This window comes from Colius striatus, chromosome 12 (assembly GCF_028858725.1).
Source record: "Colius striatus isolate bColStr4 chromosome 12, bColStr4.1.hap1, whole genome shotgun sequence".
Classification (NCBI taxonomy): domain Eukaryota; kingdom Metazoa; phylum Chordata; class Aves; order Coliiformes; family Coliidae; genus Colius; species Colius striatus.
In genome coordinates, this window is record NC_084770.1 from 20,066,102 (window position 1) to 20,089,741 (window position 23,640).

Genomic DNA, 23,640 nt, shown 5'->3' on the forward strand with positions numbered 1-23,640 from the left:
AGCCCTCGAATTCTGCCTGGGAACTGCCACAGACCCTTACCGTGTCAATTGGTACTCGTCCTCTACACTTTTCTCTTTATTTCTTCCCACTTAGGACTTTCAGCTTTTAGGTTACAGTTCCTAGGCGGTTTCCTTCTTCCTTCGCTTTCCTTTCCCAAGTCTTCTTGAAAAACAGAGCCGTCGGTAATAAATAAACGAAAGCCAGCTGCTTTGGCAGCAGGTTTTTTTAATGCCCCTTTTGTCTCCCCTTGTGCATTGGTCTGTGTTTTCCTAGAGCTGTCACCTGGAATGATTGAAATCTTTGAGCTTTGCTTAGCAGAGACTAGAATTTGATAGATGCATTAAAGGCAAGTACTGACATTGCTCATTTATTCACCTCTTCTTATCCTCACCTGCTGCTTCACGTTGCTTACTTCTGGGCAACACTTCTGGAGGACTTTACAGGGCAATTACTGAAGCTATATAGTGTGGATGATAAGGCATTTATCTTGTGAAACATACTTGGTAATGTGACTTTTCTTTTTTTGAGCAGACTGTGTGGAGAGACAGAAACCAGTCTGTGACGTTACTTAAAACATAGTTGAAATCATAGTTCTTGGTTAACTACTGGATACACAATGGGTAGAAATGGATGTGTAATTGGTGTGTTTGGTTTTTTGGGGGCTCCTTTTCCCTTTTTAACGTCACTTTAAATTTTTTAATTAGTAAAGCATGTTGAAGGGCTGGAAGTTTCAGTGTCTTGGTAGATAGCTATTAACAGCAGATGGGTGGAGAGCAATGAAGAACAATTCTTCGTTACCCTAAGATTTTTCAAAGGAATTAGTTTGGTTTGAATTATTGGGAAGTGGCTAGGGCTCAGTCTAGCATAAAATCAGTGTTCATGGTTATGATAACTAGATGTGAGCTATTACATGTACAGCAGTATCCCTTCAGATTTGATGAGTTTATTGATGTGAGAAAGCTGTTGGAATTTCATCTACTGTAGGTAAACTCCTGTAGTTTGAAATAAACTCCACTCATCTTCAGCTGCCATTAAGTTATAAAGCTGCCTTTAAATTGATTAGGAAGAAATTTGAACTAAGCAGAAATAGAGGGTATATGGAATTTGTGTTCATTTAGCTATGCAGGCTTTAAAATTAAGCTGGATTACATTTCACTTAGCAGAAATGCCAGTGTTTGTTTTGTTCAGTTGTGCTGTATATCCATTAGCAGCACAGAGGAATCTGCTAAGTGATGAAATTTGAGTACTGCTGTTCATAGAAGAGCAGATAGAAAGGATGTGAGTAACTAATGCTTGATTTATTCATGTTGGTGAATTGTGTTACTATTTGCCTCTCTGGAAAATTGTCTTACCTATTAGAAAGAGGCTCATTAAATGAAAAGTGTGTGGAAAATGAGAATTCAGTGTCTGTATGTAAATTGCAGGTCTGTTTCCAAGTACAGAGTTTGTTTATGAGGAGTTTGGTTTTGCCAGGTGAGTTGCCTTTGGTGAACTTCCCTGACTGTCCTGACAGCCCTTCCCATGGCTACTTCAGGGTGTCTGAGAAGCTAAGAGTGGGTATTTCCCCAAATGGGGTATGATAACTTTGAATATTACAGTCTCAGTGTTTAGGAACTGTTCTCATAAAAATAAGATTATGTTCTGATAGCTATTAAGTGAATTAATGTATTTTTTTTCAGAAGAATTCAGGGTTTTAATCACCTTCTGTCTACCTCTGTCCCTGCTATCTGTAACTTGATACAGTTTTATTGTATTCCCAAGACTTTGTAGATGGTTTTGTCTCTGATACTATCACGACTTTTAACCTACCTCTTTAAGTATTTGTTTCCAGTGGAATATGTTAAAGGATGTGAGTTAACTGCTTTCCCTCCTTGAGCTCAGTAAGCTGGCTTCTGTAATTTACTTTCATTTTTACTCTTAAGTAGGTTTTGGGCTCCATCAAAACCAGTCTGTTGTCCCTGTCTGTCTAGATGCACTGGTCCCACTGATAGACATTTGCCGATAGAAGAACCTTCTTCTATTCTAAGTTAATAGAATCTTGTTTGGTCTTAGAATGGGATAACAGAATAATTGCTTTGAAGTGATAAGATTAGGAGTGCTTGTTTTGTTTTTTTTTTTTCCTGGCACAGTGGGAAACACATTTTCTGTGCACATCTACTCTTCTGTCAGAGCTGAAATATCATTGCTTTTGAGTTCTGTGGCACCAGATGTTTTAACTGTTGGTAATGTGCCATTGTCAGGCATTTTGCCTCATGGACAGGGGTATTATTTGGACACGTTTTTGTCTGTATTAATGGTCATTTTCAGGTTTGTGTGTGAACAGGCAGCTGAGCTTTTGTTCTTGAGCTCAGTTATATGTTTGATGCATTTCAAATACTAAGCCACTCCACATCGTTTCTGTTAGATCCTGCTTTCAGCTGGAATCTGATAGCCAACAGTTGAAGAACAGTTCTCAAATGTTCTATCAGATGTAAGTCTCTGGACTATAAAGCTTTTTTTCCCTTTCCTTTTGCACCCCAGCAGCATAAGTAAATGTTCAGCTTTGGCACCGTACTTGAAATCGAGTGTTGGCATGTTTCTCCCAGCAGCCTGCTTAGTCTGTACTGGTTATACTGCAAACATTCTAGTGCAGGGAGGGTATGGATGTTAAGCTTCAGTTTGGAGTCTGTGCTGTATAAACTTGTTTGTTGGAAGACTATTTTACAACCTGGAGGAAAAAAAAAAAAACAAAAAAACCTCTTTAAAATATTACTATCTTGAAGTTTTGAGAGTAGAGAGTAACTGCTCTGCAAGTGATTGTATTCTTTTATATCAGTTTGTACGTGACAGAAGACATTTATCTTTCCAAATCAGTTGAGATGGTTTGGCTTTATAGCCATTGGTACAATTTTTTCTTTCTCTGTGCTTTCCATGGGTCTGGTTCAAGAAAGCAGTGCTTTATTTAATATTAAACTGCTTTCATTGAGCTTTAGAGCCTTTCCCAAATGAAACAGACGGGTAAATAATTTCCTTCATATCATAAATATAATACAAAGTTTTTCTTTCGGTGAAATTTAATTTAGAGTTTCTGTAGGATTTTATTGGCGCTTCATATAAACATGTTCTGTGCTTCATTTCTCTCCTGTAGACTAATTGTTTTTGGATTTCTAACAAGTTTCGACTGTTTTAATTTCAAACAAATTCCCATTTCAACAGGTTGCTAACCATAGATCCTTGAAATTCTCTTTTTCACAAGAGATTATGCTGGGTAACATGAACATCAGTGATTTTGTAATACTCCCAGGCTCAAAAACTGGAACCTCGCTGAGATTAAAAGCAAAGTAAGTGCATTTTATCTGATTGTGATGGAGATATTTTTTCATCACTTCTAATAAGTTTTATGCATCATTAAGCAGAAGAGCTTATTTGCCTTAACAGCAAGAAGAATCACAATGTGTTTCTTTTCTAGTGTTTTCCTGATGCCTTTATCCTTAAGCTTTTGTTTTCTTAGGCTTTTATCTACTTTCTGTCTAAGTGATAGGACTTAAAACTCTGTGTATCTGTTATAAACAGTTTGTAAACAATACTAAATAACATTAATAAAGAATTCACTAGGATTGTTCATTTTAATATAATTAAGCAACAAACCTGTCCAAACAGTTGTATCACTTTTATGTTGGCCACTCCAAAGTTTATATTGCAATAGCCATACCACTATCAGCAAACTCCTGTGTAATGAGGTATTTGTGAGTCCATGAGTTTGCACTTGACCTGCCCTAAATTTTCCAGAACTGTTACAATCTTTCTGGCAGGTAGGAAGGTGACGTGCTTTTGATGACAAATTTGTCAGCTTTTTATTTTCCCCATGGTGCTTTACATTTCTTCAGGTATCTCACTGTCTGTCATGTAATTTGTAATGACTATTTCACTATTTTAACTTCTCCAGAACTGTTAGAGAGTTGCAGGTGGAGAAAGTGCAGTTAGAAAAAGAAACCCAAGAGATGGAGAAGAAATTATGGCAACTACAGTCAAACATGAGAAGAGAAAAAGAAGAGAGAAAGTAGGTTAAATTTCTGTTTCAAAAAAAGGAATCCAGTGTGATCCTCCCTCCACATCTCCCCTGCCTCAGTCTTCTCTCTCCAGTCTTTCTTACCAGTGGTAAACTTTCTACAATGTGACTTCCTTATTTTTAAACTCAGGTGGGACATTTTGATTATGGTGGTGTTTTGTATTTTTAGATGTGGACTAACAAATCCTTCTGGTCAGGGATATTCTATCAGCACCAGGGATCCCTTTTCCCCTTTTCCTCATTTATTCCCTCTTCTTCCATTTTTCCCGTGACCAATTGCTTTTGTCACCTTAGTTTTGAAGTAGCAGACAGAAAGTAGTTTCTTTTGCACTATTTCAGTCTTATTCCTAAAGAGGATGTTGGTTTTAATATTGCTTTGATCCTGTTTTGTATCCATCTGTGTTGCTTCTCAGAAAGACATTTTCTGTGTGATGGAAAACAGGGCTTGAAGACTAAACCTAATGTAATGAGGCAAGTGCTAGAGTGGAAGTTTAAACCTCTTAGCTCTGTTACTGGCTCATTCTGAATGTTAGCAAGTCTCTGCAACATCTGCTTCCATTTCTTTGCATTCTGCCTGACATACGTGGTCACTGGAGATACAAGTGCCTTGGATACCTTGGTGCCTTAGTTTGGGTAATTCCAAGGGCCTGCTGTCTGAAGCTCTAAATTTTTGCTTGAGCTGCTAAGGCAATGTTTTCCAGAGACTGTGTGGCACTTAGATCTTATGCACTTGTTCTTTCATTGTTCTCATTGCCTTGTATCTACAAACCCTGGCAGCTTTGTTACAAGTTCAAATGACGGGAATCGTGGATATTTGCACTGCTGGCCTTAGAGAACTGATGGCATTTTCTTGAGTTTAAAACCATACAACTTTGATGGTCTAAAAATAAGGCACATCTACATTTCATGTATTTACTACTATTAAAGTAGATATGAAGCAGGTTTCCATGGAAGGGAGTTGTTTGTGTTTTGAGGAGCCCATGATCCTATAGCCAGTTTTATTTTTGTGATGTTCTATTCCTATTTAAAAAGCTGAAGAAAAATCTTCTCTGGCTTACAAAAGATATAACTTGTAAGTTCTTTCTTGCTTTTGTTTCATAGGAAATCAAGTGCTTATCGTTGGAAATCTGGACATGCAAGGCCAGTGACCATCCAAGCCCAAGCTTTGTCAGAAAACAAAGAAAGCAATCAGAAGGTAGTACACTATATTTGCAGGTGAAGTTGTTTAAAATACAACAAGATTTAGAACCAGATTTGTGCTCTGTAATGTGGGACTTTTAAGTACTGTCCAAATAAAAGGTGAAGCATTTTCTGAGTAAAGTCTCTGGTTGTTTTTGCATGCTAAGCTTATGGTTCCTTTTGAGCTGAAGAAACATCAAGTTCTGTTTGGTGATCTGGTATTTTTTTAATTGCAATAGGTTGTAAATTATCATTTCTTCCACAGGTTGAACATTATAAGAGCTTGATAGTGATGGAAGTCATCAGGAGCTTGTCTTTCACATGTCTGATGTCCATTATGAGTCTGAAATACATGGCTTCACAAGAAGTTTTGAGTACAAGTTCTCTAGTGTCATAGATAAAAGCTATGAGAAAGGGATGCAACATTAAAATATACTGCAGTTTGTGATTTTTTTCTTTAACTCATTCCATAATGACATCTACATTCACAGTAGAATTCCAGAATGACCCTATGGTTCACTCTCTTTTTTTTTTCCTCCAATTCCTGCATGTCCTTATCAACTTTATTATGATGCTTCTGGATTTCCTTCAGTAATTACAGAAAGAGGACGGGAAGCGTTTACCACTTGGTCCACAGTAGCTGGAAAAGTCCAGCATTCATCCCACGGACTGATGCTCGTTGACCAAATGTGGCTTAAACAGATCTTTGAAGCATTTTCTTGAACAAGGACTGGGCTCAGTCTATTATTTTGGGCTGAGACTGAATGTTCTGAGCATTTTAAAATGTGCCTTAGGTTAATTAGTTGACTTATTTTATGGCATCCTTGCTCAAACCTAAAAGGAGGGATGTAGAACTCCTGCTAAATCATTGAAAATTTTGTTTGCCTTTTAATGTGTACACAATGGGGTATTTTTCCCTTATTTCCTTTTGGAAATGACTAGCACAATTTTGTTCAAACTCTCAATATGAAGGATAAGGCAGACACACGGGACTGGTAAAAGTTGGTCAGTATTAAGTAGCTGAGGACTGGACATTGTAGGTAGTGTTATCACTTCCACCTGTAGTAACCTAGTCTTAATATTCCATTCTCTGGTGAAATAAATTCAAGAGCTCAAGTTCTTGTTCTTAAGGCTTTATTCATTGTGGAAGAAAGCGTTAGTTGTATCCGTCATCAATAATGTTCACGAGAGCTGTTAAAACACTAATAGTGGTAACAGAGCTTATGGTTTTCACTTGTTCAGTGAGTCACTACAAAAAATCCGTAGGGGATCCCCAGATCCAAACTAATTCAACTCAGAGATGTTTCCTCTTTCCTTTAGCAGACATTGGTGTGCCTGGAGAGGCATGCAAATTGGACTGAGTGAGATGTAAAAGCAAAGTTTCCTCTTAGGATTTTGTTTTTTCTGGAAGCTATGCTACATATGCTATGTGGAAATGAGAGCTTTAATTAAGGAACATAATTTGAAAGTGGCTGAAATCAAGCTTATATAAGTCTAAAGAGAAAAACAGACAATGACAGCTTCAGACAATCCATTGTGGTTGGCATTTTAAGTCTTTTGAAGCCTGCTTTTGCCTCTGAGTAGAGGAGAGGATCAGAATGAACAGGTTTTAAGTCACCTCTTTCTCTTTCCTGTTCTCTGAAACAAGTAACTCAGAGTTGTTACTACTTCAAAGCCTTCAGATTTCAGCTGTGATGGCCAAGGAGAAGATGCATGGAGCAGAATTTTCAAAAGGACAAAATGCCTGCAGATGTGTAAGGGGAGGCTGGAGAGGGAGAGAGGATGCAGTGTGGGCTCTGCATGGAAAAAGTGGGGAGCAAAACTGGTGAACATTATTACTCACTGGGCTGCTAGGTCATGGAAGGGTAGTGAGGAGAAACAGAATTAAAGTAACACCTTCCACCTGCAACTATAGGTAGATCTGTGTACAGATTGTATGAGCTGTAGACTTCCTGGCTATGGTTATGAAAGTTCTGCCGGTCTGTGCTTGTGTAAAACACGTGCTGCCTGCCTGGCTAGGAAAACATGGACAGCACTGGGGTCAAGAGGGAAACTGGTCACAGACTTAGTGGCTGTCATCAGCAATGGATGGAGTTTTCTCTTTCAATACAAGCTCAGTTATTTTGCTAGAAAGAGTAGCATTTTAATTCTATAAATTTAGGCTTTCATTAATTTTTGTGATCACCTTTATATATTCTTCCATATAGGTTTCTTCAGGAAAACTGAAGTTGCAAATACTCAAAGAACAGATTCAAGGTAAAGACATCTTTGTTGTCTATATAAAAACTCACAAACTTCTGGCAGAATGTCTGGTTCTTGGAGGTTGCTGCAGTTAAGCAATAAAGAAATGAGAGGCTGGGGTACTGCGTTTACTGTTTTGGGGGTTTTTGTTGTTATTTTTTTCCTCCAGAGCCACTGAAAGAACCATTTAAGCATGAAATGGCAAATGCTGTAGGTCATCAAAACTCTGAAGTGAAGGTGGTGGCATGTGGACAACGTGAAATTAAGAGTGTGCCACTGGTAAGTGGATAGTTTCACAATGACTCTGTAGGAACAGAATACAATGTGTACGTACAGCAGCTTTGTGGATATATCTCGACATACAGATATTATAAAGTGTCATGTGTTGTAACCCGAATTCTCGTGGCTTTATCCAGGCTGTAAGCTGTGTATGCTCTGCCCAGACAAGCTGTCTGACCCAGGATTCACTTCCAGGCTCATTCATGAAGAGACCTCATGAAGAGTTATTGTTTTTTTCCACCTGTTTCCCAAAATATATTAGTGATATCCACTTTCATTCTAGGGTTTCTTGCTGTGATAACAACTTAGTTATCCTCTCCCTGGATGGGTAGAAAACAGATCAAATGAATCTGTTAATCAGAACTATCCCTTTCTTGAACAGGGAGTTTTTTTCAAGCTGTATTTTTATTAAATTGCCCAAAATTGGGAATGAGACTGGAGGAGACTGAGAAGGAGACTGATCTCTTACTTGAAGAGCAACTGAAGGACACTACCCTATGTTTAAAATAAGATGTGTTGTTTCAGGCAAACAGGGCAAAATGGAGTGGTCCATGAATATTTTCTAATTTTAAGTCCTTTGATAAGCACCAGGGCACATGTTTTATTCTGACTACTTTCTGGCATTTGCTGGCTGTGTTAGCATGGGAATCAGTATTATCAAGCAAGTATGAGGTGATTTATATTTAATAAAGACCTTTTGCCTTTTAGCAAGGATAAATAGGAAACCTAGCCTCCAAAATGTAATGCAGCCCCATCCTACTTGATGTTTGAAGTAACTTGTGCAAATAGAGTAGTTCCTTTGAATAAGAAAGTAAGGTTTTTGTTCCAACAAAGTAGCATCTCTCAGAAAGATCCAACTCCCTGTCCCTACCCCCCTCCTCCCTGTAATACACACCATGAAGTTCTCTCTTGCTTTTATGGCAAATTTTAAAGCAGCTGAAGCTGCTAACATTCAAAACAAAAGGAGCAGATACTTTAATTGTGGGGGGTCTTTTTAATAGTTTTCCGTAGGAAAAAGAACACCTGTGTTTGTAAATTGCTCTTAGGTTCACCTGGCATCAAAGCCACCAGGATTTTGCTTCAATTCTGTATTTGTTCTCTTGTCGCTCGCTCATGTTTCATTAATGCTCATCTAAGAGTTAATATCCTGTTTGTGTAGCGAAGCCGAACATCCCCAGCAGTGCTGAGGGTGCGAGTTTTTGTTTTCCCGCGAGTTTTCACTGTGCGGTCCGATCTGCGCGGCAAAGCAGCGCAAAGGATGTCAGAACAGCAGCACAGTCCAGGCAGCGCTGGCCGTCTCTCCCGGCCTGTATATACGCGGGATCCGGGCGGGTTGTGGCGGCAGCGGCAGCACCCGCCCGCCAGGTGGCGCTGCGCCCCCGCCAGACGCCGCCGGCGAGCCCGCAGCCCCGAGCCCGGCGCGTTGGCCGCGGCGCTGCCCTCGCTCGCCGGCCGCTGCTACTGCCGCCGGTTCTGACACAGCCGCTCCTTCACCTCGCAAATGCTCCCTGCTCAGACGTTCCGAGTAATGAGTGGGCGAGAAATCGGGACTTTTATGATCAACTGAACTACGATTTGCTTTCTCTTGATGCGCCCCCCTCTCCCAGCTTCTGCTTTAAGTGAAGGCTGCCCAGGGACGATGTGGAGGCTCCTTCTCTGGAGCGCTTCAGAACCCACCTGGACACGTTCCTGTGTGACCTGATCTAGGTGGATCTGCCCCAGCAGGGAGATTGGACTAGGTGATCTGTAAAAGTCCCTTCCAGCCCCCACCATTCTGTGATTGTGTGAAAGCAAAATGTTACCCAGGACAGTGAAGTTACTCATTAATACTCAGCATCTAATATGCAACTTTGTTGTGTATTTGTTATGGAATCATAAAAATGTTATCATTTTATGACTAGGGTAGTAAAGTTTCCTCTGAAAACTATTGTATAATACTTAAGTGTAACAACCCGAAATTTACTATTTGATTGCATTCTGTAAGTGAGTTGTATTATTTTGGACCAAATTGGACATGCATTTTGCATTTGATCATTGTACAAAACCTCTCTTTTTGTTCTCCTAAGGTTATTCCAAATTTGAGTTTGATAAATGCCATGATTTACTTTAACAAATGCCTTTCCAAAGACCTATTATTATGCTTGTTGGAATTTTCTTTCATTCCTGTGTTAATGATGACAGTTTTCTAGCCAGACGTAATGAATCAAACAGAAGCCACATCAGGAATGTTTTATGAACAAAAATGTTTGGATTTATATTTCACTGTTAAGGTTGCAAAAAGTAACCTTCTTCCCAGAATGCAAGTTAAGGTAAACATAGAAAATGTGAGATATCGATTCACTGTAAGTTGGTTTAACTATTTCAGTTCTACAGGATCATATTTTTGTGATGGCAAATTGTACTTGATGGTGTCACTGGATATATCATTCTGCTATCCTGCTAAAATAGATTTGATCTCATTTATTTCTTCCCAGAAATCGAATCTTTTTAGCAATGCAGTAAGGTGTTAAAGCTGTTAGTCTGATAAATAGATACTTGTTGAAGTGACCCTTGTCTGATAAATAGATACTTGTTGAAGTGACCCTTTCTACTACCAAGTGACCCTTGGTAGTAGAAAGATTACATCATTTGATAGAAAAACTTCAGAAGAGAATTTAAGGCAGTAAGAGAAGGATACACCATCCTATGAGTAAATAATCTTTTGGGGATGATGTGCTATCCTGAGTTATGCAATGGATATGAAATTTTTTCCATGAGCTGTTTTGCATGGATATAAAAACATTTCACCACACTCATCTAAATGTAGTCAGTTTGAGATGATTTGGGTTTGGTTTTTTATTTAATAGACTGTAGCAAATCTTTTAAACCTAGACTGGAAAACTGGATGGTAACAGTAGAGAGATGACAATGATAAATCTTGACATTTGTAATGCATTTTCTTTTCAACCTTTTTTTTTTTCTTTAAAGCATGAGCCACTTCTCTCATTTTTGGTGATAAACAAAGTGGATTGGGAAGTTGAAGTTTATTTGTGGTGATTAGAGGTCATCCAGCAGTTCAGTGGAATACAAAGATTTAAACACAGAATGGTGGAGTGCTGTGACCACTCTCTCTGCCTCTGCAGAATTCCACCTGAGTTGTCATGATTCTGTACTCCTTGCCCTTGTCTTCCTTCTTTCTCCACTCCTACCCTCAAACTAATTAGAAACTGCCTCTATTAATAATAGGAGCTAACAATAGACTGCAGGAAGTAGAGAGATGCAAAAGGTATCATGTGCATTTGAAATGGAAAAGAGTAGCTGTAATTCAGCCTTTTACAAAGGGGGGAAAGGATATTACAGGCCAAGTGAGGTTCTGTAATTCTCAGTCTAGATTTTTAACTGTCTGAATGAGGAGAAAATAGTAGAGACGTAATAAAATAGAACAGTTCAAGTCAGTCACTCTAGTTGTGAGAATCTAGAGAAGTGCTTTCCAACTTGTTGCTTCTGCCTTGAACTCTTTCCTGCCCCCTTCCTGACTGCTGCTTGGGGAGTAGACATTTTTGATGCCTAACTAATCTAAGTTGAAGTAGGAGAAAATCAATGTCTGAGTTCAACTGCTGGGAAGTTTATATGAATAATTAAGCTTTGAAAGTGTTCTCTAAAATCAGTTTTGCTATTCCTGCTTAAGTATTTTGAAGCAACTGAGCAAAATCTCAATAAAGATGTTTGTATTGCTAATACAAATAACATAGCAGGGTGAGCCTTTCCAGTATTGATCTACTGTTATGTACCATGTGCCAGAGTACCAAGAGGAACCATACATAACACAGCTATGCCTGCTCAAAGACAGCAAGCTACATCAACAAAATACTTCAAAAGAATGTGACTTCCACTGTAATGTTCACACTGTTTTCTTCAGATAATGAAAAAGAAATCAGCACAATCTTTAGCTATGTACTTTTGAATGCAATTGCCATGGAAAACAGAATGAACCAATGAGAAGGGCAATTACAGAGAGAAATCTCCCTTTCTCTTGAAGTACATGCTTCTGTGATCTCCATATGTGTTAGCAACATGTTGGTGATATTGCTGTTAATTATGGATGATTATAGAGGAAAAAGATGAAGCACACACATTCATACAGTAAATGCTGGATCTTTTTCACTCTGCATTGCAGTGTAAGAATCAGAGGAAGATTGCAACAGGAAAAAAGCCACTGCTGTTTGAAGTGAGTAGTCTCTCTGCATACTCACTGGCATATTACAAGTACCATTCAGTGTGCAACCAGCCACTACAAAGCCTCTGGGTTGATTATGGTATAGAGCAGGTAGAAAGGAGGAGATGTGAGTACATTCTATTTCTGCAACGGCTACTTTGAGTCTTTCCGATTACACTTTCTGTGTGTCCTTTTACTGCTCTTGTGCTTTTGTGGTAAGAATAGGTACTTTACTTGAGGATTTTACAGACAAAGGATCTTTCATTGTGGTCTGTCTCTGTGCTGAAGAAGGGGACATAGGGAAAGGATGAGCACAAAATATGTTTCAGTTTTGCCTGATAGTCATTCAAGAGTTGGCAATCAAAACCTTCATATTAGGTTTCTGCAGTTATTTATTATTATTTTAATGAAGATTGCAAATCAGTAAAGTTCCAGTGTGAGTAAAACTTACTGACCTTCTGTAACTCTATTTTTAGTCCAGTTCTTTGTAGAATCATGGTATCATTACAGTTGAATAAGGCCTTTAAGATAACTGAGTCCAACCACTAACCTAACACTGCCAAGCCCATCCTTAAACTTTGGGCTTCATTAGATATTTTGTAGTGTGTGAACTGGTATTCCAGTTAGTCCTTTAAATGAATGTTTTCCTTTTTTGACCTCTACAGATGTGCTTCCATCTACTGCAAAGCTTCAGAGAGCAGAAATAGCTTGGTTAATAAACAAAGTATATATCTCATAAATTTGTTTTGATGATATGTGCTGTATAAATCACCTCACTTAGTCTGGCCTGTGTAATACCTAATGGAATATTCAATTCTTGAATTTTGCTCACACATTTGCACACTATTGATTACTGAAAATATTACATGCTTAAGTCACCACCACTCTTCAGTATGTGGTTGACCTATCTACTTTTAATGTGCTGTTGCTTGGACTGTTTGAGTGTGTTTATAATAAATTAATGATTTCATAATGTTTCATTAACAGAGAGAAGCCAATAGACATGTGAGAAAAGTGGAAGTCGCTGATCCCATCGTCAAGGATGTAAATCTGAATGAATCAAAAATTAATCATGAGGAGAAGAAAGTAAATAGCAAGCATAAGGTCACACCAGACAAGTTTTCGTCTCTGCTAGCAGCAGCAGGCAGTGCTGAGGTAATGTACACTTCAGCAAAGAAAACTCCTTTTTGTTTAAGCCTTCTTAGGTAGAATGGCCTTAGATTTTTCCACAAGATGCCAAGTGAGTGATCAGGCTGTCAGACTTGCTCAACCCATTGACCCTTGTTCATGTCTGTTAACGTAATATGTGTCCCATACACAGGATATGGCCTGATCCATGGCTATTGCTTTATGCTCACTAAAAGCATTTAAGTTACATGGGTTTTTTTGTGTGCTTATATATATTTTTGCGTTTCTTGTTTTGCTCTTTATAGAACATTGCAGTTTAGTCATGTGGAAAGTCACATAAAACCTGAGTGATCTTGATTACCAGAGTAGCTGGACTAAGCCCAGGAAACAGGGTGCAGCATTTCCATAGCTGATACTAAAAGTGTTGTTGGTGTTGTATGTAACCAGGAAGAGGGTTATCACCAGAAGTCCTGCATTAATTATGTTGTGGAACTGATTTAGGAACTGTCCTCAGAATCAGCCCATACAGACCTTGAAAATCAGGACAAAGGATTATTGTTAAGAGGTACATTTAATGAGGAGGAATCTGCAGAGGCTTTTCAAGAAGCTTTGCTTCAATGGAGAAAAGGTAATCATGGTCACAGAGAACAACTGCGTGCCAGTGAGGTCCTATCAGGTATGATTTTTTCTGTTTTAATTTCATTTTAGAAACAATAGGAGCCATTTTGGCAAGTTAGCAGACTTTTGATTAGTGAAGATAGTTCTGTTAGAATAGTAAAGATTTCGTCTTAGGTTTTGTTTCTGATCCTTTGCAAATTAACAACAGCCTCTGAATGCTTTTTTAGCAACATGCAGATTAGTATTTATCCCAATTATTGTAATGAACTGTGGCATTGGCCAGACTGTTTACCATGGGTCTCTGTACTTTTCTATGGCATCATTTCTCACACAAGACTTTAATATGAGCTGCGATGCTTAAGCATGAAGTCAGAGCTTTAACTGAGACAAGGAATGTGCATAGCTCAGGATTTCCTGTGTTGCATCAATCTTTCGCTTACCTTCCTGGGACTATTTCTTTGTCCCAGTAAATGTAATATTGCTGGCCATTTAAATTTTGGACTTAGGTAAAGACTTAGCTAGGTATAGACAACTAACATGACATTTATTCAGTAACATTATAGTTAAATAGCAAGTTTATAAATCTATATAGCTGTGTGATTTTGTTTTTAAATAATTCTGATAGAATCTGTGGGAACTTGTGAGGTACAGACCAGTCTTACTCCTGTAAAGGAACCTCTCCAAATTGAATTCAAGAAGGATGGCCTGAGCTACATGGAGAAACTCTTACTTAAGAAATATAGAAGGTATTGTTGAAGTTGCTGGAACTAATGAAAGAAGTCAGAAGTAATTAATAGCATGAACAAGAATTCCATTGAAACTTTAAAATTATTAGCTATGTTATCAAGAGTTAAGGTGACTGTATGGAGGGTGCTTTATTTTAATGAAATAACCATTGCAACCAGGTTTGATATCTTTAGTATTTCAGACTTACTGCAGAGGCAGTATTTGGAGGGATTTTGTTTGCTACAAGTCTGTTGTGGAATTTGAAGAACTGGTAGCTTGAGTTTTGGGGCATTTGATACAGGAGTTCTTTAGGGAGAAGTATGATCTTCAGGATACTTTGATAAACATTAGAGTTGTGTTGTTTGTCCCTGAGGTACAAGGTCATTTCAGTGGAATTATGAAGACTTTCTGATTAATACTGCTGCAGTAAATAGTCTGGAGACTTGGTTTGGGTTTTTTTTTTTCATGACAATGATATTGTACATTAAAAAAAAAAAAAGACTTTTAAAGATTGTTTTCTTTTCCTTTTTTAGAACTCCTGTTGATCAAATTTCTGATAGTTGCATTAAAGATTTAAGGTCTACACAAACACTGAGTGTACATCAGGCTATGACTGGAGCAGAGGGAGGAGAGGATGATGATGATGTCAAAGACTTAACAGGTGTAACACATTTCTTTTTGTTTAATCTAACTATTAAATACTTTTTCTTGCAATTTTATTTTCATTACTACACTTGCTGAATGGTTAAATTGGGCAATTTCTTCTTAAATAAAGTAACAATAATGAAAGGAGAAATAATAAATAAAAAGTTTGTGTTTGTATAAGTGAATCTTGAACAGGAAAAAACAAATGTATCTAATCATATTTCATAGTTGAAGAGGTGAAGAGATATTGGAGATCTGTTTTTAGAGAGGAGGTACCCAACACTGCTTCTGAAAGGGCAGAGTCCTCTTTGAAAATCAAAGTCCTTGATGATGTAAGTATGTAATCCTAGAGTAAAGGACTTTCTGAATCTTCACAATGATTTTTAACTGTTGTTTAAATGTTGATCTGTTAAAGTAGCAACAGCTAAATAATTTCTAATTTAAAAATGGTACATTTTTTTTTTAATCTTTTCCACACAAATGTGGAAAATTTTGATTACCAAAATTTCCCTGTTATCTTTTTCCATTGTCCAGGGACCCTTACTGTATGCAAATGATACAGAAATAAAATGTGGAGGCTTTTAATAACTTGAATTAATGTATTTTGGAATTTTAATCTGTTACTAAATATGTTTTGGTTTTTAATTAGTCTTGTGATGAGGACTTGGAAGAATCATCTGACTTTTCACTGATGGAAACTGGGCCTATGGGAATGAATAAGCAAGAAAAAACTGACCTGAAGCAGTGTGAAAGGTATCAGAAATGCAGAGATTTTTTGAAAGAGAAAAGAGACTAATCCTGTCTTTTCATTTATTTACATTCCTAAATAATAGATGCTTTTGTTTGCAAACAGTTATACTTCATATGAATGGGGAGAATCTTTGACCGTAAATAGTTTTAAGGTATAATTAAGATAAACATCTTATCCTTAGTACAAGACATAGACTGTGCCAGTGTCATGACACTTAGCTACTGCTTTCCCTTCCTTTACATCTCTTCAAAGATCCTGTCTGTGGTTGCTGGTTTTGTGCTTGAAAATGTTCATCTGAATACCCTAATGGTTACTTTGTAAGACATTCTGACACCAGTTAAAGGGTATATGACATATTTACTATTACAGTTTGCGAATAGTAAGTTTATGCCATCTTTGTCAGTGAGCCACCCAGGAATATTCATTGCTGGTAACTAATGAAGCCACTTTGAAATGTCTTTGTTTTGTTTGCTTAATCACTCAGATGTTAAATGATGTAAGATTTCACATGTGTATGTCCTGGCTTACAGGTAGAATTGTTCTTTCAGTAGGAGCAGGATCTAGCATACAGAAAAGTCTGAAATTGATCAGTGTTACATTTAAAATACTCTCACTTGACTAATCTTGTAATTCCAGGCATTAGAGTCTTAGTAATTAATGTGAAATTAATGTGAAATTCTTCTGATCTCCCCAAATTTATGATTAGATGTGATCTGTTTTTGTTGTCTTGTATTCTCCTGCTCTTTTCTCTTTCCTTGATTTCAAAGTGGTTCAGCGGTTGCAGATCAGTACGACACGGGGCCAGAGCATTTGCCAAGAGAAACTGTAGGCATAATGAAAAAGTCATCTTGTCATATAACTTCCACAGCTGACACTCAATATATCCTACCTTTTCCTCTTGCCAGAAATCCTGTTCCTTCTAAAGAAATTTCTCAAGGTAAATGATGAAAGTTAATTGTACAATATACATAAGTGTGTATGGTTTTATCATGATGGTTGTCTGAAAAAAATAAAGATCATTAAATTACGTACCATTCCCTCAGCACTGCAGATCCCTTGATCACAATTTGATGGGCTGTGCAAGCCCTATTTTGAAATGACAGGTATCTGTTGTGACAGTAATCTCACAGCTCATATTTGAGGGAGAAACTGCCTCGATATGAGGAGTGTACAACAAACCCATTAAAAAGCAAATCAAGTAAGCTTAGAAATATATCAGTTTGTTTGAACTGTATTAGATTTAATGTATGGCACCTGTCCATTTATATAGAAAAAGACTTTTATATAGATAGGTTGAGAAACTATAAATGGTTATGTGTTCTGCTTGAAAGATCATAATTTGTGTGTAAACATTCTAGTACCTGTTGCATGTCAGTGCAATCACCATGAAAGTTTGTCAGCTTTATTTTGTGTCACATTTAAGAGATCCTAAAGATCTTACTCTGTGTTCTAAAACTTTATAGAAGATAGTAACTTTTTTAATATTAATAAAATCAGTTGGAATGTAAGAATCCTTAATTCCTTATTCTTGCAAGTACCAAACAATGGCTCCAGCACTTCAGAATGTAGCACTTGTTCCCTTTGTGCTTAATTCAAGAAACTGCTGTTATTTAAGTCTTCAAATGTGAAAAAGCCAACAAGAGCTGACTAATGAACCGTGATTTATGTGTTTCTTTGGGCACAGGATGACAAAATATCTATGCCTTGTATAAACAAAGAAAAACAGCTTGCAGAATCCTTCTGGTAGTGTGTATTTCAAGTCTTTGTACTACTTCTATGGAAATCTTATGAAGTTGCTACTATTGCAGTTCATTTGCTGGCACTGATTAGATTAGAACATTCTAAATGTAAAAAATTACATTAGCATGAGGAAGTAGTTGAAGTAAGACTGTTTGCAAGGTCTGATGTTTTTATTGAAAGGAAAAGATGTGTTAGATGTGGAACTGGCTCTACTACCTGCTAAGTCTGGTATGAATACATTGGCATCTCTGGATGCTGGGCAGGAAGCTGGAGAAAGTGTAGTTTTTTGGTTTAGGAATAACTTCAGTGGAGGTTTCGTATTTTAAATTGATGAAGAAAATATAGTAGCCTTGCAAATTATATTTCATGTTCATTCTTGTAAGAAAATAATGTCTATTTTCGTCATTTTTTGGTACTCTTATAGAAAAAATGGTTGTCTACAGCCTTGAGAGAAATGCAGTGCAAAAGGAGAATGTTAAACTAAAGACTAGGAGAAGATCACTTAGCTCCTGTAAACTCCCTGAAAAGACTTCTAATCCTACTCAACTAGTGAGCAACAAATATCTCCTTGAGACTCAACTGCAGAAAACCAATAAAACTTCAGAAGAAGTGGACAGTGGCTGCAGTAGCCGGAGTTTGGTTTTGCCTCTAAATACAAAGTCTTTAGCGGTAAAATATTTTATCTTGGGTGGCTAAACACACAAACTACGATGCTTAATCTACTTTCCCAGTTCAGCATGAGGCAACATACTATGTGCTGAATCAATTGAGAGATAGTGATAATTGTATGTTGACTATGAAGTACTTCACTGTTTGGTTGAATGCCAAAAATTGTAGATACCCTTATCTAACCTCAATTTTTCAAATTTTGTTTGCTGAATATCAAATTGGAAACAAAAAATCATGGAGGAAGTTGGGACATTAGCTTTGCAGTTGTTAAACAGTTGATGTACACAAAGATAAGTGAAAAGAAAGAAGGAAAAACTGCTTTTCGTGTCTATGTTTAATCAGCAGAATAGACTCAAACTCTCAGAACATTAGCAATGCAAGTTTAGAGGGTTTTGAGGAATGTATCACGCAAAATCATCCTTATGACTATCTATTACACCAGACTATCAGAATCATTCCAAGTTTTATGAAGTCAGTGTTTTATTAATATAAACTTGCAAGGGCAGCAAGGTTTCCGGTTTGTTTTCCTGTTTCTAATATCTTTGTGTTTTATTCAAGTTACAGGATGTAGCCAAAAGACAGAAATGTGTTTCTACATGGTACTGGGGACTTGAAGGTTTCTTTGTTGTAGGTGCAAAGCCTAATCAAGTAATGCTTGAAGCACGTTCTTCACAGTGCACTGACTCTAGCCCAGTGGACAGCAGTTTTCTCTTTCCAGGTAATGGCATACAAATGAAATCCTCAAACAAAACACATATTTATAAATGCTGCTGTAAGGCATCCTTCTTTTAATCTAACTTGGATCTAGCCGATTTTGAGAAGTCACTTCAACACAAGCAGCTGATGCTATGAAAGGATAAAAGAAACTTATTACCTTAAGGTAAATGCCATGAATACAGTGCCATAGATTTATGTACTTTTTAATATCCCCTGAGAGTTTGATTCCAATAGGAATTTTTACATTTCTTTGTGCTTGATACACAGCACAAAAACCATGCTTTTAATGGCATATATGAAACGTGAAATGACTGGTGAATATCAAGTATATCACTGGAATTTAGGCTGTTGTTGTGTTATTTATCATTCTGTTTTATGTATTATGTATAGAAAATTGCCTTTTTAAAATCACACCCATTAAATGCAGTAAATACAGCAAGTGCCTGTTAACACAAAATCTGCAAATAGTTCCCTCTAACACTGTTTAATTTCAGGAGATGGAAAGTGGGTTACTGAAAGGAGCCTAAGTGAATATGCTGATGACTCTGTAGTTCAAAGTGTCTTAAAAAGGCAGCTGAATAGACTTTCAAATGTTCTGGAGACTCAAAATAGAACATCTGCCCTGATGGTAGCATGGAGGTCATACCCAGGTAAGGATGACAATGGCTTTGAGGTCCCACTTTAATAGGTTAATTTTTCTTATGTAAAAAGTAGAATTGCTGTTTGTGGTGATTCTGCTGAAGTAATTTTTGTATCTTCATCTATGTATTTGTATTTTGGGCATAGTGGCTTATATACATGGCATTATTTTCCTAAGAATGGGCTTTTGACTTAAAAATTTCTCTTTCCAGCTGTTACTTACAGTTCTTTTTATTTGTGCTTAATTTCTACTCCTGCCTCTACCCCATTACTCCCCTCTTAGCTTGAATATTTAGATAATAAACTGTCTAGAAGAAGATGATATATTACTATATGTTTTGCAGCCTCTGTTACAATATGGGTTTGATCTAATAAAAGATTTCTTCATACTACTAAAATAAGTCTTATTACGTGAACTATAAGAAACAAGGAAAACAAGTAATGCATAACTACATCTGCACTTTTTAGTTACTTTTCTCCATTTCAACTGTCTCATCTCAAGGAATATAACTTACATTATTTCTCTCATCTTAAGCAACCAGTTTGGCATTTTAATTTTAGAAATGCTGTGTGCAGAAATTGAAACTGTCAGTTTTGAATCCCAGAGAAATATTTGAAAGTGTCTATATTTTATTTGTTTTACCTTACATTACAAAAGGACAGAACCAAAGTTTTAAGCTTTTTACACATAATCTCACTCCTCCTCCAAAATTGGTTCTGTTGTTCATAGTATTTAGATAAAATCCATTATATTTACTCTTGAAGTATGAAGTGCTACCTCCTAATAAAACTGTAAGCTTTTTAGTCACATCAATTCATTCATGATTTAAGCAAAATAAGTGTCATTAATAAGCTGAGGTCAAGTTCCCTTCATATGTGAAATCTTGACTTCTTAGAAGTTGTGACCTTTTCTGTTACTTCAGGAAATGATTCTAGAACACTTTGGTCAACAAATATGCTACACTGTAAACTGACTGGAAAGTGTCCTACAAACACTCAACCAAGATCAAAGAGTTCACCTGTGCATATGTTGAGACTTAACATTGAGAGATTGAAACACAAATGCCTTGATGTAATTAAACAAGATGAGTGGGCCTTATGTATAAGATTTCATATGGTACTGGCATAAACATGTCAGAAGTGAACCCTCTGCAGTACTTCTAATGATACGGGAATGATATAATCCAAGCTACAATTTATCTAGGGGCTTGCAGTGACGTTCTCCATCAGTGAGAGTTATTGTGAGACTTAATGGCAAGTTTCTCTTGTGACTGTGAAATTCTATAAAATGGATAGTGTAAGTAACGCTTGTTTGTTCATATTTGTTCCTGAAATATTTCAGGACCTGAGAAGCATTACAGCTTACCTTCTGAAGGTGTAACCTCTTCTGCTAGTCACTCAGAGAAGATATGTACAAATAATTCAGATATCTATAAAAACCTGGAGCTAAAAGACCAGAGTGGAGTCGATACACTCAGGTAAGTTAAACTTATTGAGTATGTTTTCACAACAGTGTATAATACTCAGAATGTCAAACAGTTTGCCAGAACTGAAATAGAAAGTTTTGACTTTCTGATTGCAATTTACTTGCTGATTACAAACTTCAGCATGACCTGTCTAAGCCAGCACTGTCAGGCAGGTCAGATTAAGAATTGATATCTTTTGTTGTTGAAACTCCAGACTATACATTTGGAGATTATGATTTTTTTTAATGTGTTAGCTTTTGTTAATATACAGCACTGAGGGTTATACAAATCATCTGAGTTCTTTGATTGTGAGTTACCCTTAAAAATAGCAGATGACCCCGTAACATACACTGTGATACTTCTGTGGTATTGTCTCGGAGACTGAGCAGAGGGTTGGAAACCAGGAAGTACCTCAAAGTTCTGTCTGTCATTGGTTTCTTACTGTCATCTCATGAAAAGTAAGGGTCTCAGTAAGACACTCAGAGATTAACCACTTATTATATGAATATAGCTGATGGTTGTTTGGAACATTTATTTATTTATTTTAATGTTCATCATATTGACATTGCAGGTCAGTAAAAGACTAAACAGGATTTGCAAATAGTGTAGATATTATACATGAGACCCTCTTTCCAATTTGTCTGTTAAAGGATGTATGGTTTCTCTATTAAGGCCCAATAGTGACAACATCATTTGCTCCCTACTTTAAGAGATGAAAATGTATGTGATAAAAACTGAGAGGAAAAGACAAATACAGTAGCTTGTGATGTATGTATACTTGCAAAATATACAGCAAAAGCTATTTCCATGCCATTTAGTTCTACATATGTGAACATATGTCACTAAGGCTTAAAGCAGAGTACCTTGAGGAATTTGAGCTGCTGAAAATCACTGTGATATGTTTCTTTTAAGGGACTGGGATGAAAGCCAAGTGGATGATGAGGACGAAATTCTGGAGGATAAGCAACAGGTTCTTGCATTACAGTGAACACACAAGGCACTTAATGCAATTTGTATCTTTGTATATGGTACCAAGCCAAGAAGCAGACAAAGAGGTGTCTAGAATGCTGCTCAGAGTTATTTATTAAGGATTATTTTGTAAAACTGACAATAAAAATTCTTTCAAATCCCTTGATTTTGGCTATTTTATTAGTAAGAGGAAGTTACAGGATGATAACAAATAACCTGCTCTTGTGCTTTTTTTTGGGGGTTGGGATTTTTTGATTCTTTAATCTTTATTCAACATAAGATTTCTTTCCTGCAGATTGAATTTTGTGTCTCCAAATGTAGTTTTCCATTGCCAAACTGAGAGGTAATGTGCAAGAGGTATTAATGGAGAGTACTTAAATTGAAGGTCCCAATATGGCCAAGTTTATATGGGGAGATGCATATGGAAAGTCTAAGAGATGTGATAGACTTGATATTAATCAGATATTTTACCACTAAAGGACCTTATCTGGCAGAATAGAAACTAACAGTTCTACACAGTACATTTTACTTCTGCTTCAATCCTTTCGTCTTGATTTCAGCAGGCAGCATATACTAGCACTAAACTTGGTTCCCTCAGCTCTGCATTGAGGAGAAGTCAGTTCTTTGTGCTACTTTCACTGTTCCAATTTGCCAGTTCTGCAGGATCTATGTTCAGCCTATCCAATTCAGCTGGACTGCAGGATGCTGTCTTAACAAGCTTTTCAAGTTTAAGCTAACAAAAAAAGAAAGGAGTTAAAAGATGATATTGGGTGCTTTTGATTTCACCAAACCATTTAAATTTCTATAGCTGATCATGATGAGGCCTCAACTGTACTTTTCAAAGCATCTTAAAAGCAACCTCCCCCCTAATTTAGATCAAAAAATAGTGCATCAAATTGCAGTCACAAATATTTCTGTCTCATTATGTTGAGAAATTTCTGAAGTGGAAGCAATTAAAAACTTTTGTCTCAACCCATTTTGTTCTTACCCATTTATGGATAAATCACCTGACAGGACTCTAAGATTACTGATAGTTGTCTTTCACAGAAACTTTCCTATAGAAAGAGAAGCTTTGTGTCCTGCTTTATATCTTCTGGCTGTGTTCTGCAGTTCTCTCATAACTCCTTTAGATGAGTGCTGCTCTCTGAACTTCATCTTCTATAAACTCATCTAAAACAGGGATTATGTGTCAACTTCAGTTGTTTTTCACCACCATAAAAGTGATCAGTAAGTTAGGAAACTTCATGTCAAATGCCTTTTATTAAAAGTCATGGTTTTGTTGACTAAATTGGTTAATTAGTAAATGTGATAGTTTTAAGAAATTGTTTGTCTTTGAGTGCTCAAACATGATCCTGTGCTCAGAGGTGGCAAATGACCTTAATTCATGCATTCCAGTGTATTATTTAGGTTCTGGGAACTCAACATGTACTTGTTTGTGTTCTCCCTGTGCCGTAGGACTCTAATGTCGAATGCATCTGTTGTCTGTCCTCCTATCAATTATGCACTAATATCAGACAACACAGCCAGTAATCTTTTCAACAACTTCTTTTACAGGAAAAAGTATTTCAGTAACACTAATTCATAAAAACTAGAGCTGCCAGGCTGAACAGACCATTGATTTGATTTCCT

At 37.0% G+C, this 23,640-nt stretch overlaps 1 protein-coding gene across 1 annotated transcript; it reads left to right on the forward strand.

The window, feature by feature from the left end:
- The first annotated feature begins 3,253 nt into the window (after positions 1–3,253).
- Positions 3,254–22,030, forward strand: ZBBX (zinc finger B-box domain containing). Its single transcript, XM_062005293.1, has 20 exons — positions 3,254–3,321; positions 3,927–4,040; positions 5,151–5,244; positions 7,436–7,484; positions 7,639–7,737; positions 8,719–8,736; positions 12,935–13,098; positions 13,573–13,747; positions 14,315–14,435; positions 14,949–15,076; positions 15,289–15,392; positions 15,710–15,813; positions 16,717–16,748; positions 17,976–18,220; positions 18,779–18,944; positions 19,432–19,587; positions 20,500–20,693; positions 20,781–20,805; positions 20,919–21,054; positions 21,955–22,030. The coding sequence occupies exons 1-20, from the start codon at positions 3,254–3,256 to the stop codon at positions 22,028–22,030; spliced, it is 2,268 nt and encodes a 755-aa protein (XP_061861277.1).
- Positions 22,031–23,640: the final 1,610 nt, after the last annotated feature.

Bases quoted from the DNA above. Each gene is read 5' to 3' on its own strand.
- ZBBX (XM_062005293.1), top strand. From the start codon at position 3,254: ATGAACATCAGTGATTTTGTAATACTCCCAGGCTCAAAAACTGGAACC. The intron at 19,588-20,499 runs GTAAGGATGACA...CTGTTACTTCAG, and splicing joins AGCATGGAGGTCATACCCAG to GAAATGATTCTAGAACACTT. The intron at 21,055-21,954 runs GTAAGTTAAACT...GTTTCTTTTAAG, and splicing joins AGTGGAGTCGATACACTCAG to GGACTGGGATGAAAGCCAAG.